The sequence below is a fragment of the Neopsephotus bourkii genome, unplaced genomic scaffold (assembly GCF_033783945.1).
Source record: "Neopsephotus bourkii isolate Nb327-2 ecotype Australia unplaced genomic scaffold, CSIRO-AGI_Nbou_v1 NB_1433, whole genome shotgun sequence".
NCBI classification, from domain to species: domain Eukaryota; kingdom Metazoa; phylum Chordata; class Aves; order Psittaciformes; family Psittacidae; genus Neopsephotus; species Neopsephotus bourkii.
Window position 1 is genome coordinate 1,084,542 of NW_026901910.1, and position 26,622 is coordinate 1,111,163.

The following is a 26,622-nucleotide window of genomic DNA, read 5'->3' on the forward strand; positions in this document are numbered from 1 at the left end:
AAGAGATGGATGGAGAGCGGGACAGCCGTGGTTCCTCTTATCATCAGCTGGAGAGCAGGAAAAAGCCAGTCAGTTCACTCCTGATAAGCTGTTTTGTGACAGATCTGCAGGTGAGTCACCTCCAGAGGCAGATGCTCGGGAGATTACGGCAGGCGCCGGAGCTGCTGATAGACTGGTGTTATATTACCATACAGATCCTGTTTCACAACTCCTGCCGTGGGTTTTAAGGAGTGCTGGGGCGGTCCTGCCCCAGCGTTAAAGTGTGGGCAGAGCAGCACCGGCACAGGGGTGGTGGGAGCATCGCTGGCCCAGCTCCCTGGGCACCGGGGCACCCGCAGCCTCCCCGTGTCCCAGCTGCAGGATATTGGCTGGGTTTCCGCAGGCTGAAGAGCTGGATGAGCATCCATCGGAGCTGGATGAACATGGTGAGTTACCAACAGCTTCACGCACCCCTCCCTGCATGGCAGCCCCCCCATTCCCATGGCTCCTGCACTCGCAGACCGGCTCTGCCCGCAGCAGGTCACTGGTGATGGGGCAGCCCAGGCTCCAAAGAGATGCTGCTCCCTGGTCCCGGCCCCCCGCAGCATCCCAACAGGGAATGATTCTACCCGTGCCTCAACGCTGCACCATGGCTGTTGGACACAGTGCTTCGATCTCACTCCCACATTTCTCTGTGCCTTTCTTGGCCCTCTCCCACACTGGGAAGCATCTTGTTATCCCCCTCCTTGCCCTCAGAAGGGGCTGGTTCTTAGGCAATGCCAGGGAAGGAGCCCAGTCCCCTGTCCCCCAGTGCTTCCACTGCCAGTCCCTCTGCTCAGCACAAGGGACATGCTCGGCTTGGCTTCTTGCAGTGCCTTTAGCCAGCAAAGCCAGTACCACCAAACCCCAGCCTGGCATGCAGTCCCTCCCTGGGAGGAAAAGCCTTCCTTAACAGAGGGCAGGCACGTACAGCCCAGCTCGAAGGGCGGGCAGCGTAAAACCCTCCACCAGCAACATATCAGGACATCAATCCCTCCAGGGTAGGGAACTCGCTCACCTGCATGGCATCAGTGGCTACATGACCCCATGGATTAAATCTCCTGCAGCCAAGGAGCTGGTCCTGGATCCAAGCACCCTGCAGCCCTTGGAGCTGGGGTTTGCACTGAACATTCCACCTCATTCAGGAGCAGCTATTCAGTGCATCACAGCACCTTGCAGCCACACAGTGTGGAGGAAAAGGAGCAAGAACCCGGCTGCACCCCTGGATATCCGAGCCTCCTCAAAGAGAGTGCAGAAGCTCACCATGGAGCTGGAGTGCAGACTGACCATAGAGGCATCAACGTGAATACAGCAAGGGAGCTCAATTAGTTACGGCAGCCTCGAGGTCTCCAGGAAATCATGTGCTTCCACTCCACAAGGAGCTGGCACAGCTCTTGCCTCCCTTGGAACCTGATCAGTGCAGCTCTTGCTGTAGCTTGGTTTTGGGAGCAAGTGGGCAGTGATGGAGAGGCAGCTCCAAGCTGCAAATCTGTTTGAAACTGAGGAAGTTCATGGATGGAAGAAAACGCATTAGGAAATCAAATCAATGCCAGGCAATGACTTCTGCAGGTGGGAAGTGGCCAGCACCACAGCATCATCCCTCCCAGCTGCATCCAGCCCTGCACAGGGACTTTCCCTGCTTGATACCCGGTGATGCGATGGGCACAAGCACAGGCAGCTTGTGGGCAGGCAGGGGCAGCGGAGCTGCTGCAGTGACTCTCAGCCCCAGCCATGCTGGGGAGCCTGGAGGAGCCGTCGTGGCCATGGTCCTGGGACCGTTCCCACAGGAACCGTTAGGATCCCATGGTCCAGGCTCACGGTGACACAAGAGGTCAGCATAAGGAAGAGCAGCCCCACGTGCCCTGGCTGCATGCACGGGAGGACGTAGGTGGTGTTTGGGAGCAAGCTGAGCCACGTCACAAAACTCCTGCAGGCACCAAGTGCTGCAGATAAGCAGCTTGGGAAGGGCAGATGAGATGGGAGGTCCAGGAGACACCCTCACCTTCCCACCCTGCCCTCCTGCTCCCTACACAGAGCTGGGCTCCACATCCCAGCAGCTGGGACCGCTGGGGCATCCCCACAGGGACCAAGAGGAGCCAAGGGGCTGTGTGCATCCAGAGCTGGGTGCTTCGTATGGCTTGCCCGTGCTCAGCATCAGTGCCAGATGAGCCCGGCTGTTTGGAGCAAGGCCCCTGGCACCTCCTGAAGAGCCAGATGGCTCCATGCTGGGGCACAGCCACATGCCCACAGCCCTGTCAGCACAGGCTGGATCCAGTCCTCCCCTGCACTTCTTGTTCCCAGGGTGGGGAGCAGCCAAAACTGGGAGTGCAAGCCATGCAGCAGGGCTGCGATGGAGAGGCAGCAATGGCTGGGCTGCCTCTCCCATGGGCACATGAAATCCAAGCTATCTCTGTATGTTAACCCACAAATAATCCCTTGTCACTTGCCTGTAAAATCCTGCTAACGAAGTCTTTATGCATAGCTGAACATGCCCAAACACAGTGACCAGAGGGAGGGCTCCATAGCCCCCTCCCACCTGCCTTGGGCTGGAGCCTGACTGCATCCCTGTCTCATGGCACCACTGTCTCCAAAGCCCCAGCCTCCAAGCCCTGCAGTGGCACAGGGGCCACTGCTCTCATCTGAGACAGCAAACATAATCGGCTCCAGCCCAGAGGCAAGTGTGTGCTCCCCGAGTGCAGCAGCTCCTCTTACCTGTGTGGAGGAGCCCGGAGCAGGGGAGAAGAGCTCTCTCAGGGGGAACGCACAGGCTGTCAGGAAGCAGCTCAACAGCGTGGCACAGGCATAGCTGCAAAACAAGGCAACAGAAGCATACAGTGTCCACCCCAAACCCCCCAAAGGGGCTCTCAGCTTTGCCTAGCACCAACCCAGCAGGATGAGAGGCAGCGGCTGGCTGGTGCAGCTCACAGGACCTCTCCTACCGCAGCTGGGCATCTCCCATATGAGAAGCTCTTACAAGAAAATGATTTTGAAGAGATCAAGTGGGATCAATGCCTCTTTCACCGCTTCCTCCTGCACTGACTGCTCCCAGGCTGTGTTTGCTGCGTGTCCTAGCAGCAGCACAGCCTTCCCTCCCATGGGCCAGGCTGGTTGCTCCAGCAGCGCACCAGGGAGGATGCGGGCTGTGCCACTCAGTTTCTGAGCCCACATTGGGCTGGTCAGAGAATATAACCCCCCATGGTGACATGTCTGGGTGCCACCACTTCTATTTTGACTCAGAGCTTCTTGGCACATCAGAAAGTGCTTTCATAACACCTATGCCTTTTTTAAGCCCCTGGTGCATTAATGACAGTAATTCTATAACTTTAATAACCAGTTACTGGAATTGCACAGATAGTGTTCAAAGGAGCAACACAGCCGGTGATGCTGGGCGGCAACAGAGCCAAGTGTTGCACCAGGACATGCCACCCCCCTGCTGCCACCTCCATCTTCAGCAGCTCTAAAACAACCTCTGATGTAGGTTGAGGCATTTCCCCTGCTAATCCTCCCCAGGGACCTTGAGCAAGCCAGAGACACAACAGCCTCTGTGCCTGCTTAGCTGATCCTCTGCTTTCTCTGGGGTGGCTGATCCTGTTACCGCTGCGCTTGGCATGGGAACTGCCATGGGACCAGCCACACTCCTACAGACCCTGCCCATCCGCCAACCGCTTCTTGCTGAAGTTCCAGCTCGATAACTGCTTTCCCCCTCTGGTTTGCAGGATTTAGCCTCCGAGCGGCTCAATGGCAGAGGTAATACCTGTGGGAGCTGGGGGCACGAGTGCTGACGGGCTGGGGCAGGCGACGCAGGGCCACGCTCCTTTGTGTTGCAGGTCCCAGCCCCAGACGCAAAGGCTCCACGTCCCTGCAGTCCTTCAAGCGGATCGGCATCCTGGTCCTGGCAGTGGTGCTCACCCTCGCCTGCCTGGTTGCAGTCGGGTTCCTGGGTATGGCTCCTGCTCTCCTCTCCCTGCTCCTATTGCACAGCGAACGTAGCTCTGGACCCAGGGCTTGGCTGGGACCTTCTTGCTGACCCCCCCCTTTCTCACAGTCAAGGTTTACCTGGACCAACACTACTTCTTCTGCAAACAGCCCCTGAAGCTGGTGCCACTGCAGCAAGTCTGCGATGGGCAGGAGGACTGTCTGCAGGGCGAGGATGAGGCCAACTGTCCCCAGTGGGTCCCCGAGGTGCCACTAGCCGGGGGTGAGTCCAGGACACCCTGCTTGGGCTCCAAAGGGGCACGGGTACTGCCTGCCAGAGTCACCCGTGACAAAGCTGCCTTTGTGTGTGTCTCCAGCCCGTGTTTCCAAAGACAGATCCATCCTGCAGGTGCTGGACAGGAACACTGGAGATTGGTTCTGCATCTGCCATGACCACTTCAACCTGATGCTGGCAAAAGCAGCCTGTGAGCAGATGGGCTACAGGAGGTACATGGCTGCTTTCTGCACACCTCTCTCACTGCTTCATCCATCCCTCTCCCATAAAAGCTCTTTTTGAGTGGGGCTCTATTTACCCATAAAGCACTCAGAGCCCTGCACTAATGGTTTCAGCCCATCCCCAGGACACAGAGTGCTCAGAGCTGGCTGGTCTCTGTGACAGGAGCCCTGGCAGCTTCCCACACAATTATAGCACTGTTCCCAGTATCCCTGCCCTCTTCCTACTCCTCACCCCCCCTCCTTGCGGGTACCCATGGCAAGCACTCACCTCACCAAAGCAGCCCCTCCTGCAGTACATACAGAACCCATCCCAGGGAGAAAACACAGTGCCCTACTCTCCCTTTTAAAAGCCCCATGAGAGCAGCACTTGGCTGGGGTGTGGGAGGGCAGGGCTGGGTCCTTGTATTTGCAATTAAGCTCAATAAACACACCTGTATCTGCCCCTGCACTGCCCTGAGCTCGCAGCGAGCTTGGAGCGCTGCATTCACCTGAAGCTGTTACAGCTGAGATCTGGGCACTCGTGGTCAAGTGAAAGGTGTCCCTGCCCATGGCAGGGGCTGGCACTGGATGTTCCCTTCCCACCCAAACCATTCTGTGACTCCTCCAGTGCGCTCTTGGCCCTGGTCCTGATACCAGTGCCAGGTCTCCACATCCTGCCCTGGCCCTTCAGGGATGCCTCTTTTGGCATCCCCGTGTCCCTCTCCCCAGGACCCCCATTTTCAATGAGTCATTCTTCTGCTCACCGGCACAGGGTCTGCATTCCCTTCCTACACTCCTGCTTCCTCCCTTGCTCACCAGCTCTTTGTTGGAGCCATAGGCAAACACTTAGGAGCTATGGGTTAGGCCACCTCTGGCTCAGTAAGAGCCCGACCCGCTGGCTGTCCATGCTCCCGGACACGGGAGCTCAGGCAGCAGTGCCTGTGCAGTGCACACTGGTGCTGTGCTGGGACCGTGCACCCGCTCTGCTGGCTCACCCCCCTCACCCCGTGTCTTTCAGCACCCCCACGTTCACAGCGGCAGAAGCAGGCACCGGGCAGCCCCTGCCTCCCCGCGAGGTCGTGCTGAGGAACGGCAGCCTCCAGCTGCCCGAGCCGGGCCGGTGAGTGATGGGGCTGTGCAGGAGGGGCTCACCCTGCCCCTCGTCCTGCTGCTGAGCCGGAGCCTCTCCCCCGCTGACCCCAGCCCTTTCCCTCCCTCTCCCAGGAAATGCCTCTCCGGAGCGGTTGTTTCGCTCTTCTGTTCCAGTAAGTATCCCGGCACTGATTGCACCGGTGCCACTCCACCTCCCCATTCCTGGCACATCCCCATGCGCTGCGCTGCGGCTGCAAGAGCTCAGCTATGGCCCAAGCCCTGGCCTTCCCTGATTCCCACGCTGAGGATTTGCATGAGAAAAGTTGGATTTCATTACTGCTAACCTCCTCGCTAAACCAATGTAAACCTCCCAGACATGGAACACCTAAGAGAGGCTTAACCAGCTGCTGGGATGGGTTTGCTTTTGCTGTTGAATTATCCTGATTAAACTAATCTGCTCGGTGGGCTGGAGAAGGCAAGGAATGGATGAAGCAAGCCCAGGGGTGATGTGCAGATAGAGAACAAAAGCGGGTGTGCTGAGTGGCCAACAGAGGGGTGGCTCTCAGGAGCCTCTGTCCCCACTCACCTGAGGGCAGAGGAGGGCAGAGCAATGCTCTCTCCCTCCGACCGCTGCAGCTGACCTGTTGCTCTGTTGCTCTGCCGCCCGGCAGAAGGCTGTGGGGAGAGCATAAGGACACCCCGTGTGCTGGGGGGGAGCGCAGCCCCCATCGAGGCCTGGCCGTGGCAGGTGAGCCTGCAGTACAAGAAGGAGCACATCTGTGGGGGCAGCATCATCGACCGCAGCTGGATCCTGACGGCAGCGCACTGCTTCAAGTGAGTCGGCTCCTCAACGCCTGGGTTTAAGCCGTGTGTTCCTGTAACTAACATGGCTTTGTGCCCCTTGGTGCAGGGATGCTGAGCAGGGCACAGTGTAGGCAAGGCTCTGCTGCCTGTCCCTGCAGCAGGAGGGAAGAGGGGAGCAATAACAGATGTGTCTGTGTACAGGAACAACCCCATTGTTCAGAGCTGGCGTGTGAAGGCTGGCTCCAACCTCCTCTCAGGCACCAGCACCCTTGCTGTGGAGAAGGTCTTCCTGGCTGGGGAGATGCCCACGTCTCCCAAGGACAATGACATTGCTCTGGTGAAGCTGCAGGCTCCCCTGCATGTCTCAGGTGAGTTATGGCAGTGCCTCCTTGGAGCAAGAGCCCCACTAGCAGGCTAGGAGCTCAGTGGGCATCAAGCAGCAGTGCAGAGGGACACATACGAGGAGGGAGCTGGGTGCCCAGTGGTGCATGGCCCTGGCTTCCCCACAACCCTCCTCAGTCACCTCCTGCCTTTCCTGTCCCCATTCAGACAGCAGCAAGGCCATCTGCCTGCCCTATTTCGACGAGGAGCTGGTGCCAGGCACACCCCTGTGGGTCATAGGCTGGGGTTACACGCAGAAGCGCGGTGAGTGGGGCAGTGCCCCCAGCACCACTCGCAGGATGAGGGCCGGTGGGCTCCCTCCAGGGTCCCCTCTGAGGCACCACGTTGTGTGCAGGCAAACTGTCTGAGGTCCTGCAGCAGGCGGAGGTGAAACTCATCGATGAGGAGAGCTGCAACGTGGGTGCCTACCATGGCGAGGTCACCGAGAAGATGCTGTGTGCGGGCCTGCCCCAAGGCGGGGTGGACACGTGCCAGGTTGGTTCTGGTTGAGGAAATAGCTCCTTCCAGGGCTGGGAAAGCTGCAGCCGTGAGCACTGGTACCCAATGTGATGGGAACGGGGGCTCCTCGCTTTGATGGTTTATCCTTTGCAGGGAGACAGCGGAGGGCCCCTGCTCTACTCAGGCAAGCACTGGCAAGTGGTGGGCATCGTGAGCTGGGGAGAGGGCTGCGGCAGCCCCAGCATGCCCGGTGTCTACACCAGCGTCCGTGCCTACCTCAACTGGATCTACGCTGTGCGGAGGGTCAGTGCTGCCCTGCTGCTCTAGCACAGGGGGTTTGGGCGTGCTGGGGAAGGGCACCCTTGGGCTCTGCATGGAGTGGAGCCGGCTCCTTAAGGACGTGATTCTGTGCTCCTGCTTTCAGATGCCCTTTCAAATCTCACCATTTCTTCTCTCTCTCATTCCAGTCGGAGCTCTGAGACCTGCTGGGACAGGTCCTTCCCCTCCCCTCACGCCTCCCTCCCCATCCCTACACGCTTGGCTGCATCAGCTCCGGCATCAAAAGGTCAGCGGTGCCTCCCAAGCCCTCGCTGCCAGGCTGTGATTTAGCACACCAGAGGCCAGCCAAGGAGGCAAAGGGCGGCTCGGAGGGATGTCCAGCGATACCATGGGGGAATCTGAGCAGCTCAAGCTCCTTCCGCAGAAAGACTGATTTATTACCCGGTGCTGAGCCTGCTGTGGCAGGAAGGCTCCTGCAGGGCGAAGCTGCTCTTTGCGCACCACTGTTCTACAGAGAGGAATGATGTCTGTGCTATGGAATAACCCCATTAAAAGAGAGAGGTTGTTTTTGTCACGCAGCCTCTGAAGGCTCTGTCCCTCTTGCTTGCAAGGGTGTTTCTGGCAGTACCCAGTGCCCCACTGCTTTCCCAGCACAGGATAGGGTCTTGCTGACTCTTGTGAACAACCTGTTCCTGCACACAGACCTCGGCCACTCAGGCTGCTCAGAATAGGGCCAGTTTAAATTACTGGAAACAGACATGGACAGCAGGCATTCCTTTAAATCAACTCTTTCTAGCATAGAAATAGGGACCATTCCCATGCAGCGTGGTAGGGAGGGATCCTGCTTTCCAGGCAGCCGCACTCAGAGCCTTTTCCACTGGGAAAAGCACCCTCTAAACACGGCCAGTGCCCAGCACACAAGGGAATCACTGCTGCTCTGCCTCGGCGCAGGGCCTGCAATGCAGCGCGCCCCGAAGGAGCCTAAACAGATCCAGCAACCCAGCTTCTAGTTTCTCTATTAAACATAAAGTTTATTTCATTCAAGGCAAAGCTAGCTAAACCTCTACAGTGCAAAAATGTGCTGTCACCACACAGCATCACACACACCCTGTGTTTGCTCACAGGCATCTCCTACGTGGATTTAGATAGGCTGATACACGTATGTGTCTGTTGCAGCACACACCTCCAGCAGGGCCCTCTCCCCCCAGAAAGCCCCTGCAGACCCCCCCAAAGCCCTTGTGACAGCAGGAGCCCCACAGGAGCTGGCACCCAAAGCAGCCCAGAGCCCCCCGCGCTGTGGACAGCACCCGCACACATATGCATATAGAGTTACGTGTCAAGAAGTGCTTATGTTGACTGTTTCCATCAAGCCAGAGGAGTAATCCATGCATAGAACAGCATTGCATATCCTGTGGTAAGTGGAACTGCGTCCAGATACCAGCTAAAAAAGGCCAACAGGTTGGGACAGCTAAAAATAGGTCTTTAAAAAAGTCCTTTCCCCCCTCAGTGTCCTCCCCCACAGAAGGTCTCCTCCAGGGATGGGCTGGGGCTCTCTTGGGGCAGCCGGGAGGTCTCAGCCTTGCTGCCCAGACTCATGCATGACAATGATGCGGTAACAACACTTGGCATTTACAGAGTGCCTTTCACCCTAGGACCTCTTTGCAAAGCCATGCAGGGAGCCTCACACCTCCTGTGAGCTGGGTCAGATTTACTGTCCCCACTCTAGGGATGGGGTGCCCCATGGTGAAGGCTGCAGGGTGCTCCCTGTGCCACCACCCCATAAGCAGGCCTGACCTCCCCACCGCAGTCACCAGAGAAGGTAGCTCCTTGTTTGCCTTGCCCACCGAATCCGCACCTACCGTCCGCTCCGGCACCTCTGTCAGGGCACCTGCAGCCGGGGCATGGCTCGGCTGATTCCCAGCATCCCGTGGGGATGGGGGAGCCGCCTGCCCTGCAGCTTCACCAACAGCCACCCACAAATGAAAGAGGAAGAGGGAACAAATCGCATTGTAAAGGACATTGCCACCTTCAGCTGCAGGGAGGGCCCCACTGCAGGTACCCTTTTGGCTTTCTGTGGCCCCCTTCACCCGAGGATCTCAAAGCACTTTACAACCGGTAGCCAAGGAAGCCTCAGAACCACCCCTGTGAGGTAGAGCAGTGTTATTATCCCCATTTTACAGATGGGGAAACTGAGGCATGCAGAGGCAGAGCGACTTGCCCAAGGTCACCCAGCGGGCTGGTGGCAGGCCCAGGGGTGGGCTGGCACAGCCCTAGCATTGCTCCCCTCGCCAGGGCTCCACTGTGCTCCCTCCTCCCTGCGTCGCAGATGGGGTGCCGCAGTTTTCCTTGGGTGATGGGGGAACGCCATCGGCTGCGTTCCCACTGGAGTCTAATACAAAAAACCTCTGCGGAGCAAGTTGAGCCTTGGCGAGGCAGCATCAGCAGCATCACTGCTCTGAGTGTGCTGAGTGATGGGCTTTGAAGAGGGGAGGAGGAGCAGGAGCAGCAGTACAAACCCAGGGAGTAACCCCGAGAAGGCCCCCACTGCCCCTGGGGTATGGCCCTACACAGGGTGTGGAACATGGACCTTCACCCCACTGCAGCCACCAGTGACCCCACGATGTGGCCAGCCCCGGCTGCTGGTCCCCACAGCCCTGCATAGGAGGAACCAGCCTGGCCCATGGCAGGAGCACGGCACCAGCCCCTGCAGGGACCAGATGACAGCCCTGACAGTGTCTGATTTGGTTCTCAAGTGTGCTTATGAGAGCTCAAGCCAAGCCCTGCTGCATCAGCCCTGCTTCCTCCTTTCCTCCTGTGCCGGACCCATAGGAAAAGCAGCAAACCAGGAGCCTCTGCCTCTATGGCGAGCTCTGTGCACCTTTGCTCTGCTCAGATGCCCTCTGCACAAGGCAGGCAGCTCCTGCCTGCCCCAGCTCTGCTTTGCCACTCACACAAAGACACCCCAAGCTCCTCGCAGCCTCTACCCCCAGGCACGCCGGGACCCCTGCTCACCATCCACCACCACCCCGCAAGCAGCGCAGCACCCACGGTATCCCCAGCCCCTTCCCTGCCTGCCCAGCACCCTCTTGCCGTCACTCATCGCAGAGCAGGCAGCTCCCTCCGTCCCGGCAGCATCCCAGTCCGAGTCCCCACGGCAGCCTAAGTCTTTTCCGAGAAGCAGCGCAGGTTGCAGGCACGTGTGTAATAGAAACAGGTCTCAAGCATTGGCAGTTTGGGAAGAAAACAAAAGGGAAAGGCTTGGCCCCCTGCCCCTGTCCCCGCTGCGGGGCAGGCCGGGCGCGGGGTGCCGCTGCTTCATGCCTTTGGTGGTGCTTTTTGTTCCGCCTTGGAGCCAGCCAAGCCGTTCTCCGTGTTGTCGTTGCCCGAGGAGCTCACGAGGCATTCCTTCCTGGGAAGGGCACACAGGCAGCTCACAACCCCTGCCCCTCCAGCCCCTCTCACCACGACCCCCTGCAGCACCCAACAAAGGGCGCCAGGACCCACACTCACTTCCCATCCTGAGTCTTCTTGATGATGAACAGGACAACCCTCTTGATGAGCATGAAGAGGATGAGGAGGCCGATGAGCCCCCCCACAACGCCCACAATGATGAGCGTCACAGTGTTGTCTGTCTCCACCACTGCAGGAGAGAAGGTGCTGAGGGGCCTCAGGATGGGAGCAGGGAGCTCCCAACTGCACGATCTCGCCCCACAAAGCAACTATGGACCCACAGAGAGGGGCACGAGGCCAACCTTTACCCTGCAGGGATGCCAGCTACCTCCAAGAAGCCAGGACCCCCCATGCACCTCCACAACCAGGATGGGGTCTGCCTCCCCACTGCCCCAGTGCCACCCGCAGGGCACCGGAGCCCTGGCCAGCACTTACTCTTCTGGACCACGGTGAGGAAGATGGTGGCGTTGTGCTGCGCATACTTCTCCTTGGGGTTCTTGACATGGCACGTGTATTTCCCAGCATCGCTGAAGTCCACGTTCTTCAGGAGGATGGAGATGTTGTTGTCCTTCTTGGTCGTCGAGCCCACAAACTCGACTCGTGGGTTGCGCGCCACCAGCAAGGGCTCCGAGGCTTTGCTCTTTATCTTGCCGTGGTAAATCTGCAGGGGCAGGGATGCAGGATGCGGGATCAGACGGGCTCCCAACAATCCCAAGTGAGGGAAAGGCCCAAGGTCTCCTGCCAGCGCTCTGCACACACAGACACGCATGGCAGTGTCCCTGCACGCCCCAGTATAGCAGTAATGGTTATGGAGGGGGGCCTGACACACAGCCCACAGTGCTGTGGATGCAGCAGTCAACCTGCCCTGCCCTGCCCTGCAGTGGTGTTATAGACCATGCAAAGGATGGGAGAACCCCCTTGCAGTAGGGACAGACAGGGCTGCAGGACCTGCTCCAAACCAGCCCTCCTGATAAGGAGTTGAAGAGCAAATCCGGACCCTTTAGTCCCGCAGAGCAAGTGCAGGAAGAGAAAACCAACCCTATTTTGCCCAAAGGGCAGACTTGCACATGAGCAGTCAATTTACATTAAGAGATGAGCCTGTGGGCAGCAGAACAGCTTTGTGCCAAAAGCACAGATGTGCCAAGGTGTTTGAGTCACCCTGTTGGCACAGCCCTGTGAGAGGAGAAAGGGAACTCTGCAAGAACTGGGAATTAGGAAAGACCCTGCCTATAAACCAGAGGCAAAGGCCAGAGAGGCACCCACCATCTCTGTCGAGTTGAAATACCACGTGAAGACCAGGTCCTGGAAGCCTATGCAGGTGGTGAAGGTGCAGGGCAGCAGGACATTGGAGTTATTCAGGGCCATCACAGTGTTGGTCTTCCCCACTGACACCTCCAAGGCGAAGGCGAGGGCGAAGACGTGCAAACCTGGCAGGGAGAGGGGAGGAGACAGTGAGGGCACGGCACCAGCCTGCTGCATCAGGAACCGGGGTGCAGCCCAGCCTCTGCTGGGCTTTGCTGTGGACATGTACCTGGGGAAAGATGGGGCAGGGAGGAGAAAGGCACATGGGAAGGACAACTGCTCCCCCCTGCAGCCTGGCCTCTGCTGGAGCACCAGTCACAGTGGGATCCCCTCCCAGGGAGCACATGGCAAGCAGCGGGATGCAGCCATCACCCCTTAGGTCCTGCTCCCAGCTCCACCAGGGACCCACGGCATCCTCCTCCTGCTCCCCACAGCCTCAGCACGAGGGGCATGAGCTCCCATAGCCCAGGATGGGTTTGTCACCCCTCATTCGCTTTGGCATGGCAGGAGCAAACGTGCCTGTCCCAGCCTTAGGCAGAGACAGGGGACCTGCTCCTGAAGAACCCACAGAGGCAGCGCGGATTCAAAGGGAACCATAATATCATCACGAATGAAGTATGCGAATGAAAGCTCTGATTTGCATGTTATCCACAGGCCTCCAGCTAAACCTTCAAGGGGGAGAGAAGCGCCCAAAGCAAAGCAGAGCTCTGTGTTCTTCAAGCTGGGAGCTGGAGCACTGATCAGCCTTGCTGTGCAGCGCAGCTCCTCGCAGCCTGTGCAGCCCTGGGACCCCTCAGCCTGCCGTGCAGAGCCTGTCTCCCATGTAAAGAGGGATGACCTTCAAGCTGCAGAATGCAGCTCTCCCTCTCCTCTCCTCCTGTCAGCAGGAGAAACGCATCCGGGAGCAGGTACAAGCCCCACTGTGCCTCAAAGCTCCAGGTCCCATGCAAGGCACCATGCACTGCTCCCATGCGCACCAGGCTGGGCAGCAGTGTCCACACAAACCCTTTCCAGAGGGCACGGGATGCTCTGCTCCGGGCCAGGAGAGCAGCTTCATTCCCCAGTCACACCAGAGCCCTGTTCAGCTTGTATGGTGTGGTACAGCCAAGCTGTGGTACAACCCAGCAAGCATTGTCCTGCCCTTTCCCAGACCTCAGCCACCTTTATAAAGCTTTCCCTGGGCACTTGGATAACCAAAACACACTGGGGACAGCTCTCCTGCAGCTATAAGCTGGTCTGCAGCTCCACTAACACCCAAACTTGGATACACTGCCCTCAGCTTCAGATTCCCTTCTCTCTGAAGCTGCTTCAGCTGCTGATTTATTCTCCCACACATGCCTGTGCTAACAACTCCCCAGGCACATCACAGCCCAAGCCAAGCCTGAGCCCTGCATCCTGGGCTTCTGGCCCTGCTGCAGTGCTGCATTGCAAGCACTGCAGGCGAGGAGTTACTTAACTTTACAAAGAAGCACTTTTCATTCCCCTCCGGAGGCTTTAGCTACCATCAGGGGGTGGTTCCCAGCAGAAGGAGGTCTCCTGCAGTTGTCAGGCTCAGACAGCAGCCCTGCGGATGCTACAGAGGGACTTCACAGGCAGGAGCATCCCTGGGGAGCCATGCTGCTACCTGGAGTAAGACTTAGCAGAGGGCTGCCTGGCTCTGCAGGTACGCCTGAGCAGGCAGGGTGCTGCAAGCTGACAGTTACTTACAGGAAAGACGATTCCTTGCAGCTTGTGACACTTTTAATCCTGTCTGCCACCGTTACAACGTCATGAACGCAATCTGAATTGAATGCGTGGGGTAAGCGGAGGCTGATCTTCTTCCTGTCATGCTGTGGTCTCAGGAAGACAGAATTGATATGTTACCTCTAAATAAAGCACAGAGGAAAAGACATGGGGAGGCCGGGAGGTTGCTGACTGGACCTGCCACACCAGCTGCCCAATGGCCATGTGCCCAAAGCTGCTGCACTTCCCACCCAGCCTTCAGCACACAGAGCAAGCCCCTCCATGGGCTCCAGGACACCTGCAGGGACCAGCTTTCACCAAGAGATAGCAAAGGGGCACCGGGGAGCAGCCACTTGCTGCTGCCAGAGCCTCTTCCTAAGGGTAAGCCTCTGGGGCAAGCCCCACAGAGGTCCCAGAGCCACTGAGCTATGTGCTTAGTGCTGCAACGTGGGACCCAGCCCCAGCAGCAGCAGCAATAGCGCTCCAGCCTGGGCCAGGACCTGAAACAAGACTTTCCCCCATAGCTGCCTGCTTTTCCTGCAGCCCATTGTGAACCTGGTCTGGGAATCAGTGCCTGAATGGAAAGGGCACATGGGGTTGGAACCAGATGATCTTTAGTTCCTTTCCAACCCTAACTGGTCTATGATTCTATGATTCACCTGAAAAGCCATCAGACACTTCCACTATCTGCGAGAAAACACCTCTATAAAAACTTTCCTTGCCCATAAGAATCCATGTGAGCTCCCAGCACACACAGCAAACCATGCCTGGTGGGATGGCCAGGCTCCTCTCCACCCAGGTTAGAAGCAAGGAACTCTCAGGCCAGCCTGAGCCCTGTGTGCTCTGGGACAGGACACACGGGCTGCCCCTTCCCATGAGCGCTGAGGACAGAAGATGTGCTCCAGCTCCCTGGTGCAGCCAGGAGCCCAGGACTGCTCCCTGGAGAGCACAGCATCCCAAAACAGACACGGATTCCTGCCCAGACACTCTCCTCTTCCCACCTCTCCCTCCAGGCTCCCAGCCCACCTGAGTGACCTGTAGGACCAGGTTCCCATCTCAACACACTGGACCTCAAACCCCAAGCGCCCTGTCAGCAGCATCTCCAAGTCTCTCCTACCATCCCACTGCCACCCCTGTGCCGAAAGCAGCTTGCACTGCTTCTATCCAAGGAGGCACCTTCAACCAGCACCCAAATCTTGCAGGGAGCCAGGTACTTACACGTCCTTTTGTGTCTCCAGCTCACTTAAAGCAAACTTAAGAACTATGCCCTCTAAAATGCCTCTCAAAGGAGCTTCCCAACAGCAAGTGCTGCAAAGGCAGCCCTCGGTTTCAGGCTCCCTGTGCCCGTGGACACAAGGGTGACCTACACGAGCAGAAGTGCAGCCGGAGAGTGAGAATTGATGCAGGTGGCTTGGAACCAGCCCCAGGAGCTGCAGCGGGGAGGGGACGGCTGCAAACTCCCTCCTGCATCCTGCAGCCGGGGAGCTCGGGCATCCCTGGACACACGCCTGGGCATCATGCTCCGAGCCCTGCAGTGTGGGCTCGTCCCCGCGCCGCGGAGAAGCGCATGCAAACGAACTGTAAAGACAATGACCTGTCGGCGGGCGTGCTGGCGGCTGCGCTGAAGCAGTGCACCGCTTCCCTACGGCTATTCCCCCGGTTCACGTTAGCAGGCAGGTAGCGGCGGTCCCTGCTCACAGAGCAGCAGAGCGGAGCAGGGCAAAGCGGGATGCAGCCGCAGTGCTCGCAGGAGGAAGCTCTGGCGATGGTGCAGGCAGGGCAGGGGGCTGGAGGCAGGACTTCAGAGTCCGCTCTCGGACTCGGCTGCGAAGTCACCTTGGACAAGTCACTTATCCTCAGTGCTTCGGGCTCGCCGTCTGCAGAGCGGAGATCATTGCATTAGCGCCCGTGCAGGGGAAATCCATCCCAGCAGCAGCGTCCGATCCCTGGCGGTGCGGGCAATCCGGATGCAAAGCAGCTGAGCGGGAAGCGAGGGTCCCCCCGCCTCGGGAAGCGGGGAGCGGCTGGAAGCGGGATGCAGCCGCGGCGCTCCCGGGGGATGCGGGCGCTGCGCGGGGCGGAGCGGGTCCCGCAGCCCCCCGCAGCCCCTTACCCAGGAGCGCTGCCAGCAGGCGCGGCGCGGGGCGGCGGCGGGCGGCGGGCGAGCCCCGGGCCATGGCTGCGGCGCGGTCCGTGCTGGCCCGGCTCTGGCAGCCCCGCTGCGGGCAGGCGGGGCCGTGCCGGGCGGGGCCGCGCTGCGCCCTCCTCCGCGCTCCTCCGCGCCGCGCATCCTCCCGCAGCACCGCCCGCACCGGGGGTCGGGGGATGCCCTGGGGCCACCCTGGAAGGGGAGGAGGTGCCGCTGAGGCTGCGGCTTCCCCTGCCCCTGCTGCGGTCAGCGCTCAGGAGCGTGGCATCACCGGTGTCCCTGCCTGCTGTCCCCATGGAGCTACCAGCATCCCCGATGGCAGAGGGGGACACAAAGTCGGGTGCAAGGGAATCCACCCAGCACCAAAGGGAGCACTTGGCAAACTTAGTTTTCTCACTGTGGGTTTGTTCTGGGATAATTGGCTGCACAAGTTTACGTCTCAAGCACCTTTCCCACACTGCCACATCCATTAGAGCTAACCTCCAGCAGACCACATCCAAAAAGGCCCTCCTAATGGAGGCATCCAATGACACAGTGTGCAAAGAGCTTTACTTCTGAGCCCACATCCATTAGATGCCCAGAGCCCTGTGCAGAGCAGTGATTTGGAGGTGATGCATCCTGATAACGGGAGGAGGTGATGCTGTGCTCACAGTGCAGGAACAGGACTGATTGTTTCTTCAGGCTGGAGTCCTTGCTGGCATGAGGCATGTGTCCAGGGACCAGGTAAGGCTGTACATCCCTTGCTGGGTACAGCTCTACAGCATGGCTTCCCCGAACAAGATTACTTCTTTTCAGCTGTGAGAGCAGCTCTTCCACAGGGCCCTGCCTTCATGTCTGTGGTGCCGTGGCCCATCAGCTCCAGGGTGCTTTGAGACCCCTCAGCCCCACTACAGCCCTCTTTGCAGCTCATTCTCCTTCCCACCTGAAGCAGGAGGGAAGAGGGGAAGCAGGAGGCTTTGCAGGGCACGGGGGCATCCCAGGGGACCACCAGAGGATGCCAGCAGTGCCTGTGGGTTGAGGAGTTAGAGCTGCAGTGCTGGCAACAGAGACAGGAAAAGTACAGGCAGAGCAGGCTGGGGAGCGCTGGCAGCCGGCGCTGCGGGAGCGGTGTGGAGAGAACTGCTGATGCAGCAGAAGGTGTGTTGGCGGGCGGCTGGGATGGATACAGCTAGGTGGTGTGTACTGCTAGGTGATGGATACAGCTAGGTGGTGGATACAGCTAGGTGATGGATACAGCTAGGTGATGGATACGGCTAGGTGATGGATACAGCTAGGTGATGGATACGGCTAGCTGTTGTCCTGCAAGGGTGCATGATGCTGCTAGGACCATGGGCACCGATGCTGAAACAGGGGGGCCAATGAGGCTGAGGCTGGACCCTCCAGCATCCAGCAAGCAGGACCAGAGAGACCTGCAGCACTGGGGACATGAAAGAGTCGCACCCATACCCTTGCGTAAGGGAAAGGCCGTTATGCATGAACTCCTTCCTGTCTGCTGCCCACTCTGTCCCCACTGACATCTCTGCAGAAGCGGGGCTCTGAGCCTGGTGTCGGGCTCTCCTGGCCATGCAGCCTGGGGCTCGGAGCGGGATGCTGCCTGTCACAGCAGCCTGATGGAGCTGTCACACTTGGCAGCTCTGGCCGGTCTCCTCGCCTGACTGCTCTCCTGAGACATCTGCTGCTGCCACAGGCCTGGGAACGGCTCTGCTGTCCCACAGCCTGACCTCAGTGAATGGCCAGGAAGCACACACAGAGCAGCTGGCCCTGGGGTTTTAGCAGGATACTGAGATGTCCGGCATGGGACCAGGGATACGGTGGCTCAGCGGAACTTGTTTTGCTGAGTCCAGCACAAAGCTGCTGTGTCCGGTTTCAGGGAGGGCGAGCACCATGCTCGGACACTGTCACCTCTCGGGGAGACAGGAAGAAGGGTGCAGGGGTCCTGCCAGCTGGCTCACAGCCTGCAGAGCGGTCAGAGTGGCTGTGAGGCTCCTGGGTACCCGTCACTCCCTCTCACCTCGCACTAATGGAGCAGGGAGGGTTAAAGTACCAGGCTGCTCTCCGAGGAGGGCTCCTGTTTCCCTCCACGTGGGTACCTGGGTAGGGCTGAGCAGAGCAGTTGGGCTGCAGCCTCCCAGCTCTATGCAGCAGGCGCAGCACCGGCCCCGGCTGCCCTGGAGCATCCTGTCCCATCCGCACTCCCAGCAGCAGCAGGAGGACAGCCTCATCCCTCCCACAGCCACGGGATGCTGGGCTCCCGGGCCAGGAGCAGGCAGGAGGAGGAGGTGGCAACGCTGGAGCAGAGCTTCCCATCAGCACCTTATGTTTACTGCAAGCTCCTCTGGCTGTGACCTTTAAAAGACAAGGTGGCCTGGCAGCCCGGGACGTGCAGCGGGCAGGAGGCGCCCGCAGTGACCGGACACCGCAGGAGCAGCCTGGGCTGGAGCTGAGCGGGAGGTCCCGGGAGCGCGGAGTGCGGGTGAGTGCTCGGCTGCCTTTGTCATTCTCAGCGCTCCCTTGCTTGCAGCGATGCTTCCCCCTCTCCCTGCCTCCTTCTTCCAGTGCAGAGCCGTCCCGCCCGCTGCTTCCTCCGCGTCCACCAGCAGAGCTGCCTGCCCTGGGGGTGGGCAGGCTCCTCGCCCCCTTTCATGGGCCCTTTAATACCAGCAGGGGAAGAGGAGCAGTGTCCCCAGGCAGCCTCTGCAGAGGAATCTGCAGGAGACACTGCCCTGTGTCCCAGGAAAAAGTTTCTTCCTGACCCAGCACTTCCCCTGCACCCTCCCCAGCTCCAGCGCTGCCCCCCACACCCCTCAGCTCCTGGAATTCCCTGGCCCAGGCTGTCCCCTTTCCCAGCCCCACTGACAGGCTGCAGGCAGCATCGCAGGGACAGCGGCTCTGCGCTCCTACCAAGCACCCAGCAGAGCCCCGAGGCTCTGCAGAGCACTGAGCCGAGGTCCCTGCTGTCTCCCAGCTTGCTCTTCAACACCTCTAACACCACCTGGTCCAAGGAAACGGATGCGGTGTGTAAAAGGGAATGTCCCCGGCTCTGGAGACCCTGTGAAGCCACAGCCCTGCGGGAGGGTGCAGTCAGTGCCCTTGGCTCCTCGCAGTGATGAGCACTCACCCTTGGCGTGTCCCACGGGGCTCTCCTCCATGATCCCACAGCGCCTGCCTTCCTCATGAGGTTCTTGCCAGTCCCTGTCCCCTTTGCTGTAGTTGCCCCTCTGAAGGTGCAGGCCAGGGACTCACTGCTGCTGGCAGGGCTGTACCCCCAGCACCAGCCCAGCGCTACAGGACTGAGTCAGCTTGAGTGCATTAGAGGTGATTTTGGTGCCCTTCCTGCAGAGATGGAGATGGAGAGGTGCCCGAGGGGAGCTGGGAGCTCCCTGCAGAGTGAGCACACAGCGAGGTGAGCAGGCAGCAGTGGGAAGAGCAGAGACTGCTGATGCCACTCACTGTCACCACTGTGTAGGGGCTGTGCTGGTGTGCCACTTGGGGTGTGCAGGCATTCGGCAGCCGCAGGTGGGAGAGGCAGGACAGAGGAGAGCTGTCAGAGCTCCCTGGCACTCACCCTTGTGTCTGCACGGAGGTAGGTGGATGCATGTGCCTGTTACTGAGCCCTCCTGCACCGCTCCAGTGGCATTGCTGGGTTGCTAAATTGGAAAGCAGCCTGGCTATGGGTGCCCATCACCCCATGTGTGCCCTGGGCTCCGTTGGAGCCTGCTGAGCCTTACCTGCCGTGCTGAGCAGTGCTCCCTGTGGAGCCATGCGCCAGCACCAAAGCAGGAGCCTTCCCATTCCCCTGGACAGAAGCAGAGATGAGGGACCCTGTCCTGCCCCTCCAGCACAAAAGCATCAAGTGCAAACGTTGCGTTTTGTTGTTCTTTTGTTTAACTGTACAAAGAGCAAGAAGAGCATCCTTGCACTCAGCAGAGTGCAAAACGAACCCATCAGAAGGCGCAAACCCAAAACTACAGTCACGACCGATACCAGCGCCTCCTCTGGGTGTATATATATATATATTTGTAGAGATTCTCTCTGGTGTGTACAGCTATGTACATACAAATGCATTGGCAACTTGCAATCCAAGGATAGTGCATGGAAGAAATGAAAAGGCAGATGCAAGACTGCTCATGTGCAACAGTCAGAGGCCTTCGGCTGCAGAGTTGCCAGCTCAATCCCGCGTGGAGCCGCTCACATCCTGGCTCCAAGCAGGATACGGTCCCGGGGAACCAGCCTGGCAGCTGGCTCCCCACTGGCACTGTGCAGGGAAAGCCACCCGGTGTGGGGGTGCGAGGGGCAGGCAGCCTCATCCCGACTCTCCCCGGGGCAGGGAATGCCACGGGAAACAGGGAAGGCACATGGAGACACGGCGCATTCCTGCTGCGGATGGGAAGGGGAGCAGCGCAGAGCCCAGCGAGGTTGAGCGGGGTGGGGAGGGCAGACGGGGCTGGGGCAGGAAGCAATGGGGGTAGAGCAGGGGGCACATGGACATCCCTTCCTCCCCAGGGAGGCATTGCCCACAGCACTGCTGGGATGGCACCACACCGGGATGCAGCAGCACTGGGAGCTGTGGGGAAAGTCTCACTTCTCCCCTGGCAGTGTTGCTAATAGGTGACAGGGCCTCTGTCACTTGGCCTGTGGTGTCCATGCACTGCCCCTCTCCTGCCCCATGTCTTGTCTGCCATAGGAGAAGGAAAGCCCAGGCACGGTGTGGCCGGGGACACATCCCTGTCTGACCCACAAGAAGCCCCAGGGTGAGCTCCATCCAGCACAGCTCATCCACCAGGTCCTGCACAGGAGCCCAAGGGCTTGCCCAAGGCAGGCAGCATCTCCAGTCCCAACCCCGGGCTCAATGCATCCCCCTGCACCACCGCAGGGTGGGACCAGCCGGGATCACTGCTCCCTCACGTCCTGTCCCCCATGAGCTGCCCTGGCCACTGCTGATAACAAACCAGAGCACACGGGGCAGCTCCTGGGGGGCACTGAGGGAGCTGCCAAAGCAGGGCAAGAGCTGGACCATGGATGGGGCTGAGGCAGGAGCAGCCGGCACTGCAGGGCCTGGGGCTGGCCGGGCTGGCAGTGCTTTGCCATGGCAGTTACAGGTTGTGCAGTGCTGTGCAGGGAGGCTGGAGGAGGCAATCTCAGCATCACAGGGTCCTGCATCTGCGCCCAGTCCTTCCCAGCAAGCGCCCCAAACCTCCTCCTCTTCCCAGCAGCGATTCGCCCCTAGCAGTCGCACCCCGCCACTCCCCACCACCTCGGTTTGGCACATCAGTAGAGCATTTTCCATTAGAATTACCCTCCCTAAGAAGGAAACGAGCACAAAAAAGTCAGCCCAGCACCTCTGGCTGAGATGCTCAGACCCAAAAATAGCCCGAGAAGCAGAAGGGTACATCCGTTACAAACCAGGAGCCATTAGTGGCTCCAAACAGCAGCAAAGCTCAGAGACACCGTGTGAGCTAATGGTCATTACCCAGCTTCCGAGCAGGCTGGGACAGTCCCTGAGGAGCACAAGCTTCTTGTCACAGCACCCTCAGCACTGGCACACAGGACTTGCAAGGAGGAGATGGACAGCTATTGGGATCCCTTAGGGACAGGCACATTGATGCCTGTGCCCTGGGACCAGCAGGAGCATCCTGGGGGCAAGACATGGCCCCGAAGGCAGATGATGCTGGCCGCTGGCTCCTTCTCTCTTCTTCTGGTGGGACAGGGTGCAGACATCAAGGCACGGGGCTGCCCAGCCCCTTTCTGCCCCTGCTGGCACCTGCTGCTCCATCCCCTCCATGCATGGGGACCGTGCTCATCCCCCCTGTCCCACACCACCCTGTCCCCAGCACTTCCCCACAGGCACACGCAATGCTCTTGAGGCGCTCAGAGCCTCAGGGGCAGCCCCGATGCGCTTCAGCCACCATCCCCAGCCCTGCCCGCTGTGGCCAGGCTCCAGGGACCTGCTCTCCTCGCCCTGCTCCAGGCTGGGTTGGGTGTTGAGATGGAAGGAGGGATGCTCTGGGGAGACAGGAATTCCTTGCTTGGGGAAGCACATCAAGGGGGTCACGCTGTACAGGGGTGAAGAGGGAGGGAGGGACTGGGGGTGTTACTTGGTGCCCTCGTCTGGGTTGCCTTCACCGTCTGTCTTTCCTTCCTCCTCCGTCTTCTGGTCGTCCGTGTTCAGCCTCTGCTGCTTTTTCCGGCGCACGCATTTCACCACCATCAGCACCAGGATCACGACGGCCAAGAAGCCGCCTACGGAAGCGCCCACGATGACAGCCACCGTGGAGTCATGCTTTGGAGGCTCTGCGGAGACAGGGCTCAGGGAATGAGCTGGAGCCGCCAGCGGAGCCACTGGGAACAGGCAGGGCTCTGGCTCCCACTGCCGGGGTGAAGGCAGAGCACGGGGCAGCAGAGGGGATCACTGACCTTTGGTGAGCACCTTGAGGCTGATGCTGGCGTGGCCCCGGTGCCGGTCCGGGGGGTTCAGGACGTAGCAGTTGTAGGTGCCCTCGTCCTCCAGCTGCACGTTTTTGAGGGTGAAGGACACGTCGTACTTGGCGGGGTTCCCCGTGAACTCCACGCGGTTCCCAAAGCGGTCCAGCTGCTTGTTCATGATCTTCGTCCGGAACTGCAGGAACTGGGCAGGAGGAGGAGGTGGGATGCTGTTGGGTACAGGCTATGTGTGTGTGCCAGGCATCCCCCTGCCCTGCACGCGCTGCTGCATGCGCCCACCGCAACAGCCCCTCCTCATGGCACCACTCTGCTTACACCATCAGTTGCTATTCCTCCCTGTAGCAAAGGGCTGGGTAGCAGGAGCACACGTAAAGACCCCAAGGAATGCCCATGACTGCTTCAAGCTGATCCCTGCACCTCTGTCTCAGCACATGCCCAGCCCCAGCAGGACTCACCAGCTCCTCAGAGCAGTTCCTGCACTCCTGGTATGTCCAGTTGAGGGAGAACTGCTTGTTCTCCACCTTGTAGCAGGAGTTGAAGGTGCAGGAGAGCTTCACGGAGGAGCCATTCAAGGCATTGATTGTGGCGGGGGCCATGACCTCCATCCCCAGTCCTGTGGGTGCTGCAGTGAGCAGAGCAAGAGCGAAAATGTGGAGTTAGAAAAGGGGCTCAAGCATCCATCCTGCTGGCAGAGCTCACCCCGGGGCCTGGGATTGCCTTCCAGGCACATCCAGGCAGGACCAGGGCTTCCCTGCACACCAGTGACTGGGGACAAGGAGGGAGCATCCCCAGCCCTGGCACCATCCCTTGGCTGAGTAGAAGCAGCATCAGCCCTCTGGTGACCCCTCTCTGCCTTGCCTGGCTTGGCTGACTTCTGCTGACTCCGGGCAAGCCCTGCTGCCTGCACTTAGCTGAGGCTCTCCTGCTGCAGGATCGATAACACCAAGGGCTGGATGCAGCATCAGCGCCACTTACACGGAGCACTTTATGGCTGTGCTCATCAGATTCCATTCCCAGCAGGATGCACGACAGCAGCAAGGTCTGGGATCTGCCAGGACCGGCCCCAGGGCTGCAGGGGGAATGCAGATGCTCCCCCACCTCCCAGGGGAGCTTGCACAAGGATTCTCCAGCTGGGAATGCCCGTGTCAAGACCTCAGTCACTGCTGGGGGGGCAAGGCCAGTCCCTGCACCCTGGCCCTGCTGTAGCAGGGAAACAGGGGCAGTACCTGGTGCAGCTCACAGGGCAGGGATGGGGTGTTTGTGCTCCTTTCCTTCTGGGTGCTGCAGCAGCACCAGAACCGCAGTGCCTGCATCCAGCATGTTCTCCCCAGCCTGGGAAGGGCTGAGACAGGCTCCTGTGCAACCAACTACTGCAGACTGTAAGGCTGAGCCACTAAAAGCACAGGGACAGAGAGCCCCAGATGGATGAGACTGCAAATGGGGGCTATGGCACCCCGCAGGCAGGGACAGTGACACCGGCAGCAGGAGCTTTCCCCATCACCTCACCTCTCCCCTTTGGCTGCTGCTCTTTGCTCAACCCTTCTTCCTGAGGGGCTCCCGAGTCCAGCCCTGGATGCACTCAAGGCTGCTCTGCTGGCTAATCCGCTCCATCTGCAAGCAGGGCAGGAAAAGGGCCAGTCTCCACAGCCAGGGAAAAGTGGCTTTCCCAAGGTGCAGCTACGGCTGTTTTGAGCTGCACCTCGGAGGTGCAAATCAGCAGCATCCTGAAACCACCTGAGGGATGCCCTCAGGTATGGCCAAGCCCCTGGGGATGGCTCCATCCCTGCTCACGTTGAGCTGAGCACCCTCCATCCAGCCTCTGCACAGGGCACAGGGATGGGGAGAGCCGGTGCATGGGAACAAGCCACAGCAGCCAAGGAAGGAGGAAGTGTCCAGGCTGCTGTGCCAGCCTTGCTGCCCCACTGCAGCCCAGGGTGGGACAGAAGAGCCTGCTTATCCCTGGAGGTCCCTTCCCAGCCCAGGCCTGGTTGCAGGGCTCCCTGCACAGGGTCATGGGCTCGAGTGCCCGTCAGCCCTCACATTGTGCCCTGTGTGCCTGCATTGGGTGGCCTTGTGCTGCGTCCTGAGGACACCCCAGGCTCTGCAGTGACAGGGCTTTGCCCTATGCCAGATGGTCCTCGCAGGCAGCCAGCACGCCGGGGGCACGTGCCTGGGGAGCACCTACATGTGCAGGTGCAAACCCTGCCATGGCCAGGGCATCCAGCACCAGGGGACAGCAGAGGTGGGGAAAGACACCACTAAAACCCCTAGGAGCCACCCTCCAGGCTGTGTCCTTTGGTGCTGTGCAGGCTCCCAAATGCTCTGTCACACTATACCCTGCACCCAGGGCTCGGGAGGTAAACTGACACGCAGGCTCTAAAGCAGAGCTCACTGGGCTTTTTATCCTCCATTTCCCAAGGCAGCCTACCGGGAGCTCCAGGACGGTGCAAACAGCACCCCAAAGTGATGCATTCCTCTTCCCAGTCCCTGTGGACCCAAACCTGCTGACACACGCTGCTGGCTCCGGGGCAGGACAAATGCAGAGACCACGGTTCCCCCCCACCCCATGCAGCACCATCAGCCCAGAGCCCACACACCACAAACCAAAGGACAAAGTCACAAGCCACCCATATCCCACCAGCCACATCCTTCCTTCCCAGCGAGGCAAAGCCAGAGGTGCCCCATACCCCACTGCAGCCCTCACCCCTCCTGGCATGCAGACAGCCCTGCGCTTGGACAAACCTCAGCAAGCAGGATGCACCGTGCTTTTAGGATAAGATAGAGCCGCAGCATGCCCCCGTCCTGCCTCAGGCCACCCTGGCTGGTGGGTTTGGGCAGGCTGCCCTTGGGACCACCTCCATCCCCATCCCTGCAGCACAGCGCTGCTCGCTGCATCCCCGCTGACAGACGGGGCTGGGATGCGGGGAGGGGGCTCCTGGCCACACAGGGCTGTTTCTCCCCAGCCTGGGTGCTGTCCCCTGGCAGCCGTGTGCATGCAAGGGGTCGAGATGCCACTTACCCAGCGAGAGGAGCAAGCTGAGGCCAGTGAGGAACAAGGTGGGCTGCGGGAGCCAGGCTTCCAGGCTCATTTTGATGGAGTTTTGTGTGTGGAGAGGACGTGGTGGTGGTGTGGGTTGTGGTGGTTTGGCTTTTTTCGAACGCCCGGGTTATGTGCAGGTGACATATAACATTAGAGCTGCTTTATTTCTAGAGCCCAATATGGCTGGAGCTGTGCTGGAGCCGAAAACCAGTAAATCCTGTGGTTGGTGGATTTCAGCAGCACAAGTGGGAGGGCGGAAAAATTTTCCCCTGAACAGAAGGAGAAGGCTGCTGGCACTCGTGTGCAGGGGTCTGCCCATGGGTTGTGTCACTGAGCATCTCCTGCAGTGTGCTGAGCACAGGGGAGCCAAGGAGCAGATTCCTGGTGGGATTCAGTGCAAACTTGACACTGGAGGAAGCAGCGCTCAGGGCTCCTCTTCCCCACAGGAAACCGGCATCCCAGGGCTTGGCCAGCCCTGAGGGCTCCCATGGCCACTGCAGCCCCCTGGTTTCAGTGGGGCGATGCAGATGTGAAACCTCTGCCCAGCTGGAGGCTGCAACCAGCCCTGCTCGCACCATTCTCAGCAGTTCCTGTTCTGGACAGCCCAGCTGGGCCCAGGACCTGCCCTTGATGCCAGGCAGAGAGCAGAGGGTCCCTGCCTGCACAGCGTGCCCGGGAGGAGGCAGCGGGTAGAAGCGCTCCCAATGTGCCTGCCCACTCCCATGCTGATGCAAGGGCAGCCCCCTCACTTCCCAGGGGTACCAGACTCTGCTGGCACCTCCCCCTGCAGGATGCTATCCCAGGGCAGTGCCCTCTCCTCATCCAGACCTTGGGATGCAGATGCTCTGCTCAGCAGTAAGAGGGCTGGGAATTGTCCCCTTTGCACCATTGCTCAAGGACTCCAAACCTGGATTCAGGCCGCAGAGGGGGGTGCAGGAAGGAAAGAACACATTGCTTCATGAAGGCAGTGACAGCAGCTGCTCAGCCCCCCTGTTCTTGTGCCTGGGGCACACGATGGTGGGGTTTGCTGCTGCAGCATCAGTGAGCAGAAAGTTGAGAGATGTCCTGGAGCCAG

At 59.6% G+C, this 26,622-nt stretch overlaps 3 protein-coding genes and 1 long non-coding RNA gene across 7 annotated transcripts; 1 reads left to right on the top strand and 3 right to left on the bottom strand.

The window, feature by feature from the left end:
• The first annotated feature begins 279 nt into the window (after positions 1 to 279).
• Positions 280 to 8,021, top strand: TMPRSS4 (transmembrane serine protease 4). Of its 2 annotated transcripts, none has more exons than XM_061368332.1 (13): positions 280 to 425; positions 3,735 to 3,765; positions 3,846 to 3,959; positions 4,105 to 4,216; positions 4,311 to 4,440; positions 5,447 to 5,548; positions 5,653 to 5,693; positions 6,192 to 6,354; positions 6,526 to 6,692; positions 6,874 to 6,969; positions 7,061 to 7,200; positions 7,318 to 7,467; positions 7,632 to 8,021. In XM_061368332.1, the coding sequence occupies exons 2-13, from the start codon at positions 3,757 to 3,759 to the stop codon at positions 7,641 to 7,643; spliced, it is 1,236 nt and encodes a 411-aa protein (XP_061224316.1). In that variant the 5' UTR covers positions 280 to 425; positions 3,735 to 3,756; the 3' UTR covers positions 7,644 to 8,021. The 2 variants fall into 2 exon arrangements, with proteins under 2 accessions (XP_061224316.1, XP_061224314.1); XM_061368330.1 differs by having other exon boundaries at positions 286 to 425; positions 4,064 to 4,216.
• A 2,568-nt stretch (positions 8,022 to 10,589) lies between these two features.
• On the bottom strand, positions 10,590 to 16,154 carry SCN4B (sodium voltage-gated channel beta subunit 4). Of its 2 annotated transcripts, none has more exons than XM_061368202.1 (5): positions 16,031 to 16,154; positions 12,157 to 12,320; positions 11,329 to 11,554; positions 10,954 to 11,083; positions 10,590 to 10,852 (listed from the first exon to the last, which is right to left on the bottom strand). In XM_061368202.1, exons 1-5 carry the CDS (start codon positions 16,092 to 16,094, stop codon positions 10,759 to 10,761), a joined length of 678 nt encoding a protein of 225 aa, XP_061224186.1. In that variant the 5' UTR covers positions 16,095 to 16,154; the 3' UTR covers positions 10,590 to 10,758. The 2 variants fall into 2 exon arrangements, with proteins under 2 accessions (XP_061224186.1, XP_061224187.1); XM_061368203.1 differs by lacking the exon at positions 16,031 to 16,154 and adding an exon at positions 12,425 to 12,631.
• A 2,432-nt stretch (positions 16,155 to 18,586) lies between these two features.
• LOC133220256 (uncharacterized) lies at positions 18,587 to 19,250 on the bottom strand. The gene is made up of 3 exons (XR_009727676.1): positions 19,005 to 19,250; positions 18,924 to 18,963; positions 18,587 to 18,789 (listed from the first exon to the last, which is right to left on the bottom strand). It is a non-coding gene; the product is annotated as an uncharacterized LOC133220256 (long non-coding RNA).
• Positions 19,251 to 20,057: 807 nt separating this feature from the next.
• Positions 20,058 to 25,760, bottom strand: SCN2B (sodium voltage-gated channel beta subunit 2). Of its 2 annotated transcripts, none has more exons than XM_061368333.1 (4): positions 25,527 to 25,760; positions 22,963 to 23,129; positions 22,481 to 22,691; positions 20,058 to 22,357 (listed from the first exon to the last, which is right to left on the bottom strand). In XM_061368333.1, exons 1-4 carry the CDS (start codon positions 25,594 to 25,596, stop codon positions 22,158 to 22,160), a joined length of 648 nt encoding a protein of 215 aa, XP_061224317.1. In that variant the 5' UTR covers positions 25,597 to 25,760; the 3' UTR covers positions 20,058 to 22,157. The 2 variants fall into 2 exon arrangements, with proteins under 2 accessions (XP_061224317.1, XP_061224318.1); XM_061368334.1 differs by lacking the exon at positions 25,527 to 25,760 and adding an exon at positions 24,014 to 25,113.
• Between the last annotated feature and the right edge of the window lie 862 nt (positions 25,761 to 26,622).

Coding starts and splice junctions, on each gene's coding strand:
- TMPRSS4 (XM_061368330.1), top strand. CDS start 396: ATGAGCATCCATCGGAGCTGGATGAACATG. Junction 5,549..5,652: donor CAGCTGCCCGAGCCGGGCCG/GTGAGTGATGGG, acceptor TCCCTCTCCCAG/GAAATGCCTCTCCGGAGCGG. Junction 5,694..6,191: donor TGTTTCGCTCTTCTGTTCCA/GTAAGTATCCCG, acceptor GCCGCCCGGCAG/AAGGCTGTGGGGAGAGCATA.
- SCN4B (XM_061368202.1), bottom strand. CDS start 16,094: ATGGCCCGGGGCTCGCCCGCCGCCCGCCGCCGCCCCGCGCCGCGCCTG. Junction 11,084..11,328: donor CCTCACCGTGGTCCAGAAGA/GTAAGTGCTGGC, acceptor TCTCTCCTGCAG/TGGTGGAGACAGACAACACT. Junction 10,853..10,953: donor AAGAAGACTCAGGATGGGAA/GTGAGTGTGGGT, acceptor TGCCCTTCCCAG/GAAGGAATGCCTCGTGAGCT.
- SCN2B (XM_061368333.1), bottom strand. CDS start 25,596: ATGAGCCTGGAAGCCTGGCTCCCGCAGCCCACCTTGTTCCTCACTGGC. Junction 23,130..25,526: donor CAGCTTGCTCCTCTCGCTGG/GTAAGTGGCATC, acceptor TGCTCACTGCAG/CACCCACAGGACTGGGGATG. Junction 22,358..22,480: donor CCTCAAGGTGCTCACCAAAG/GTCAGTGATCCC, acceptor CTGTCTCCGCAG/AGCCTCCAAAGCATGACTCC.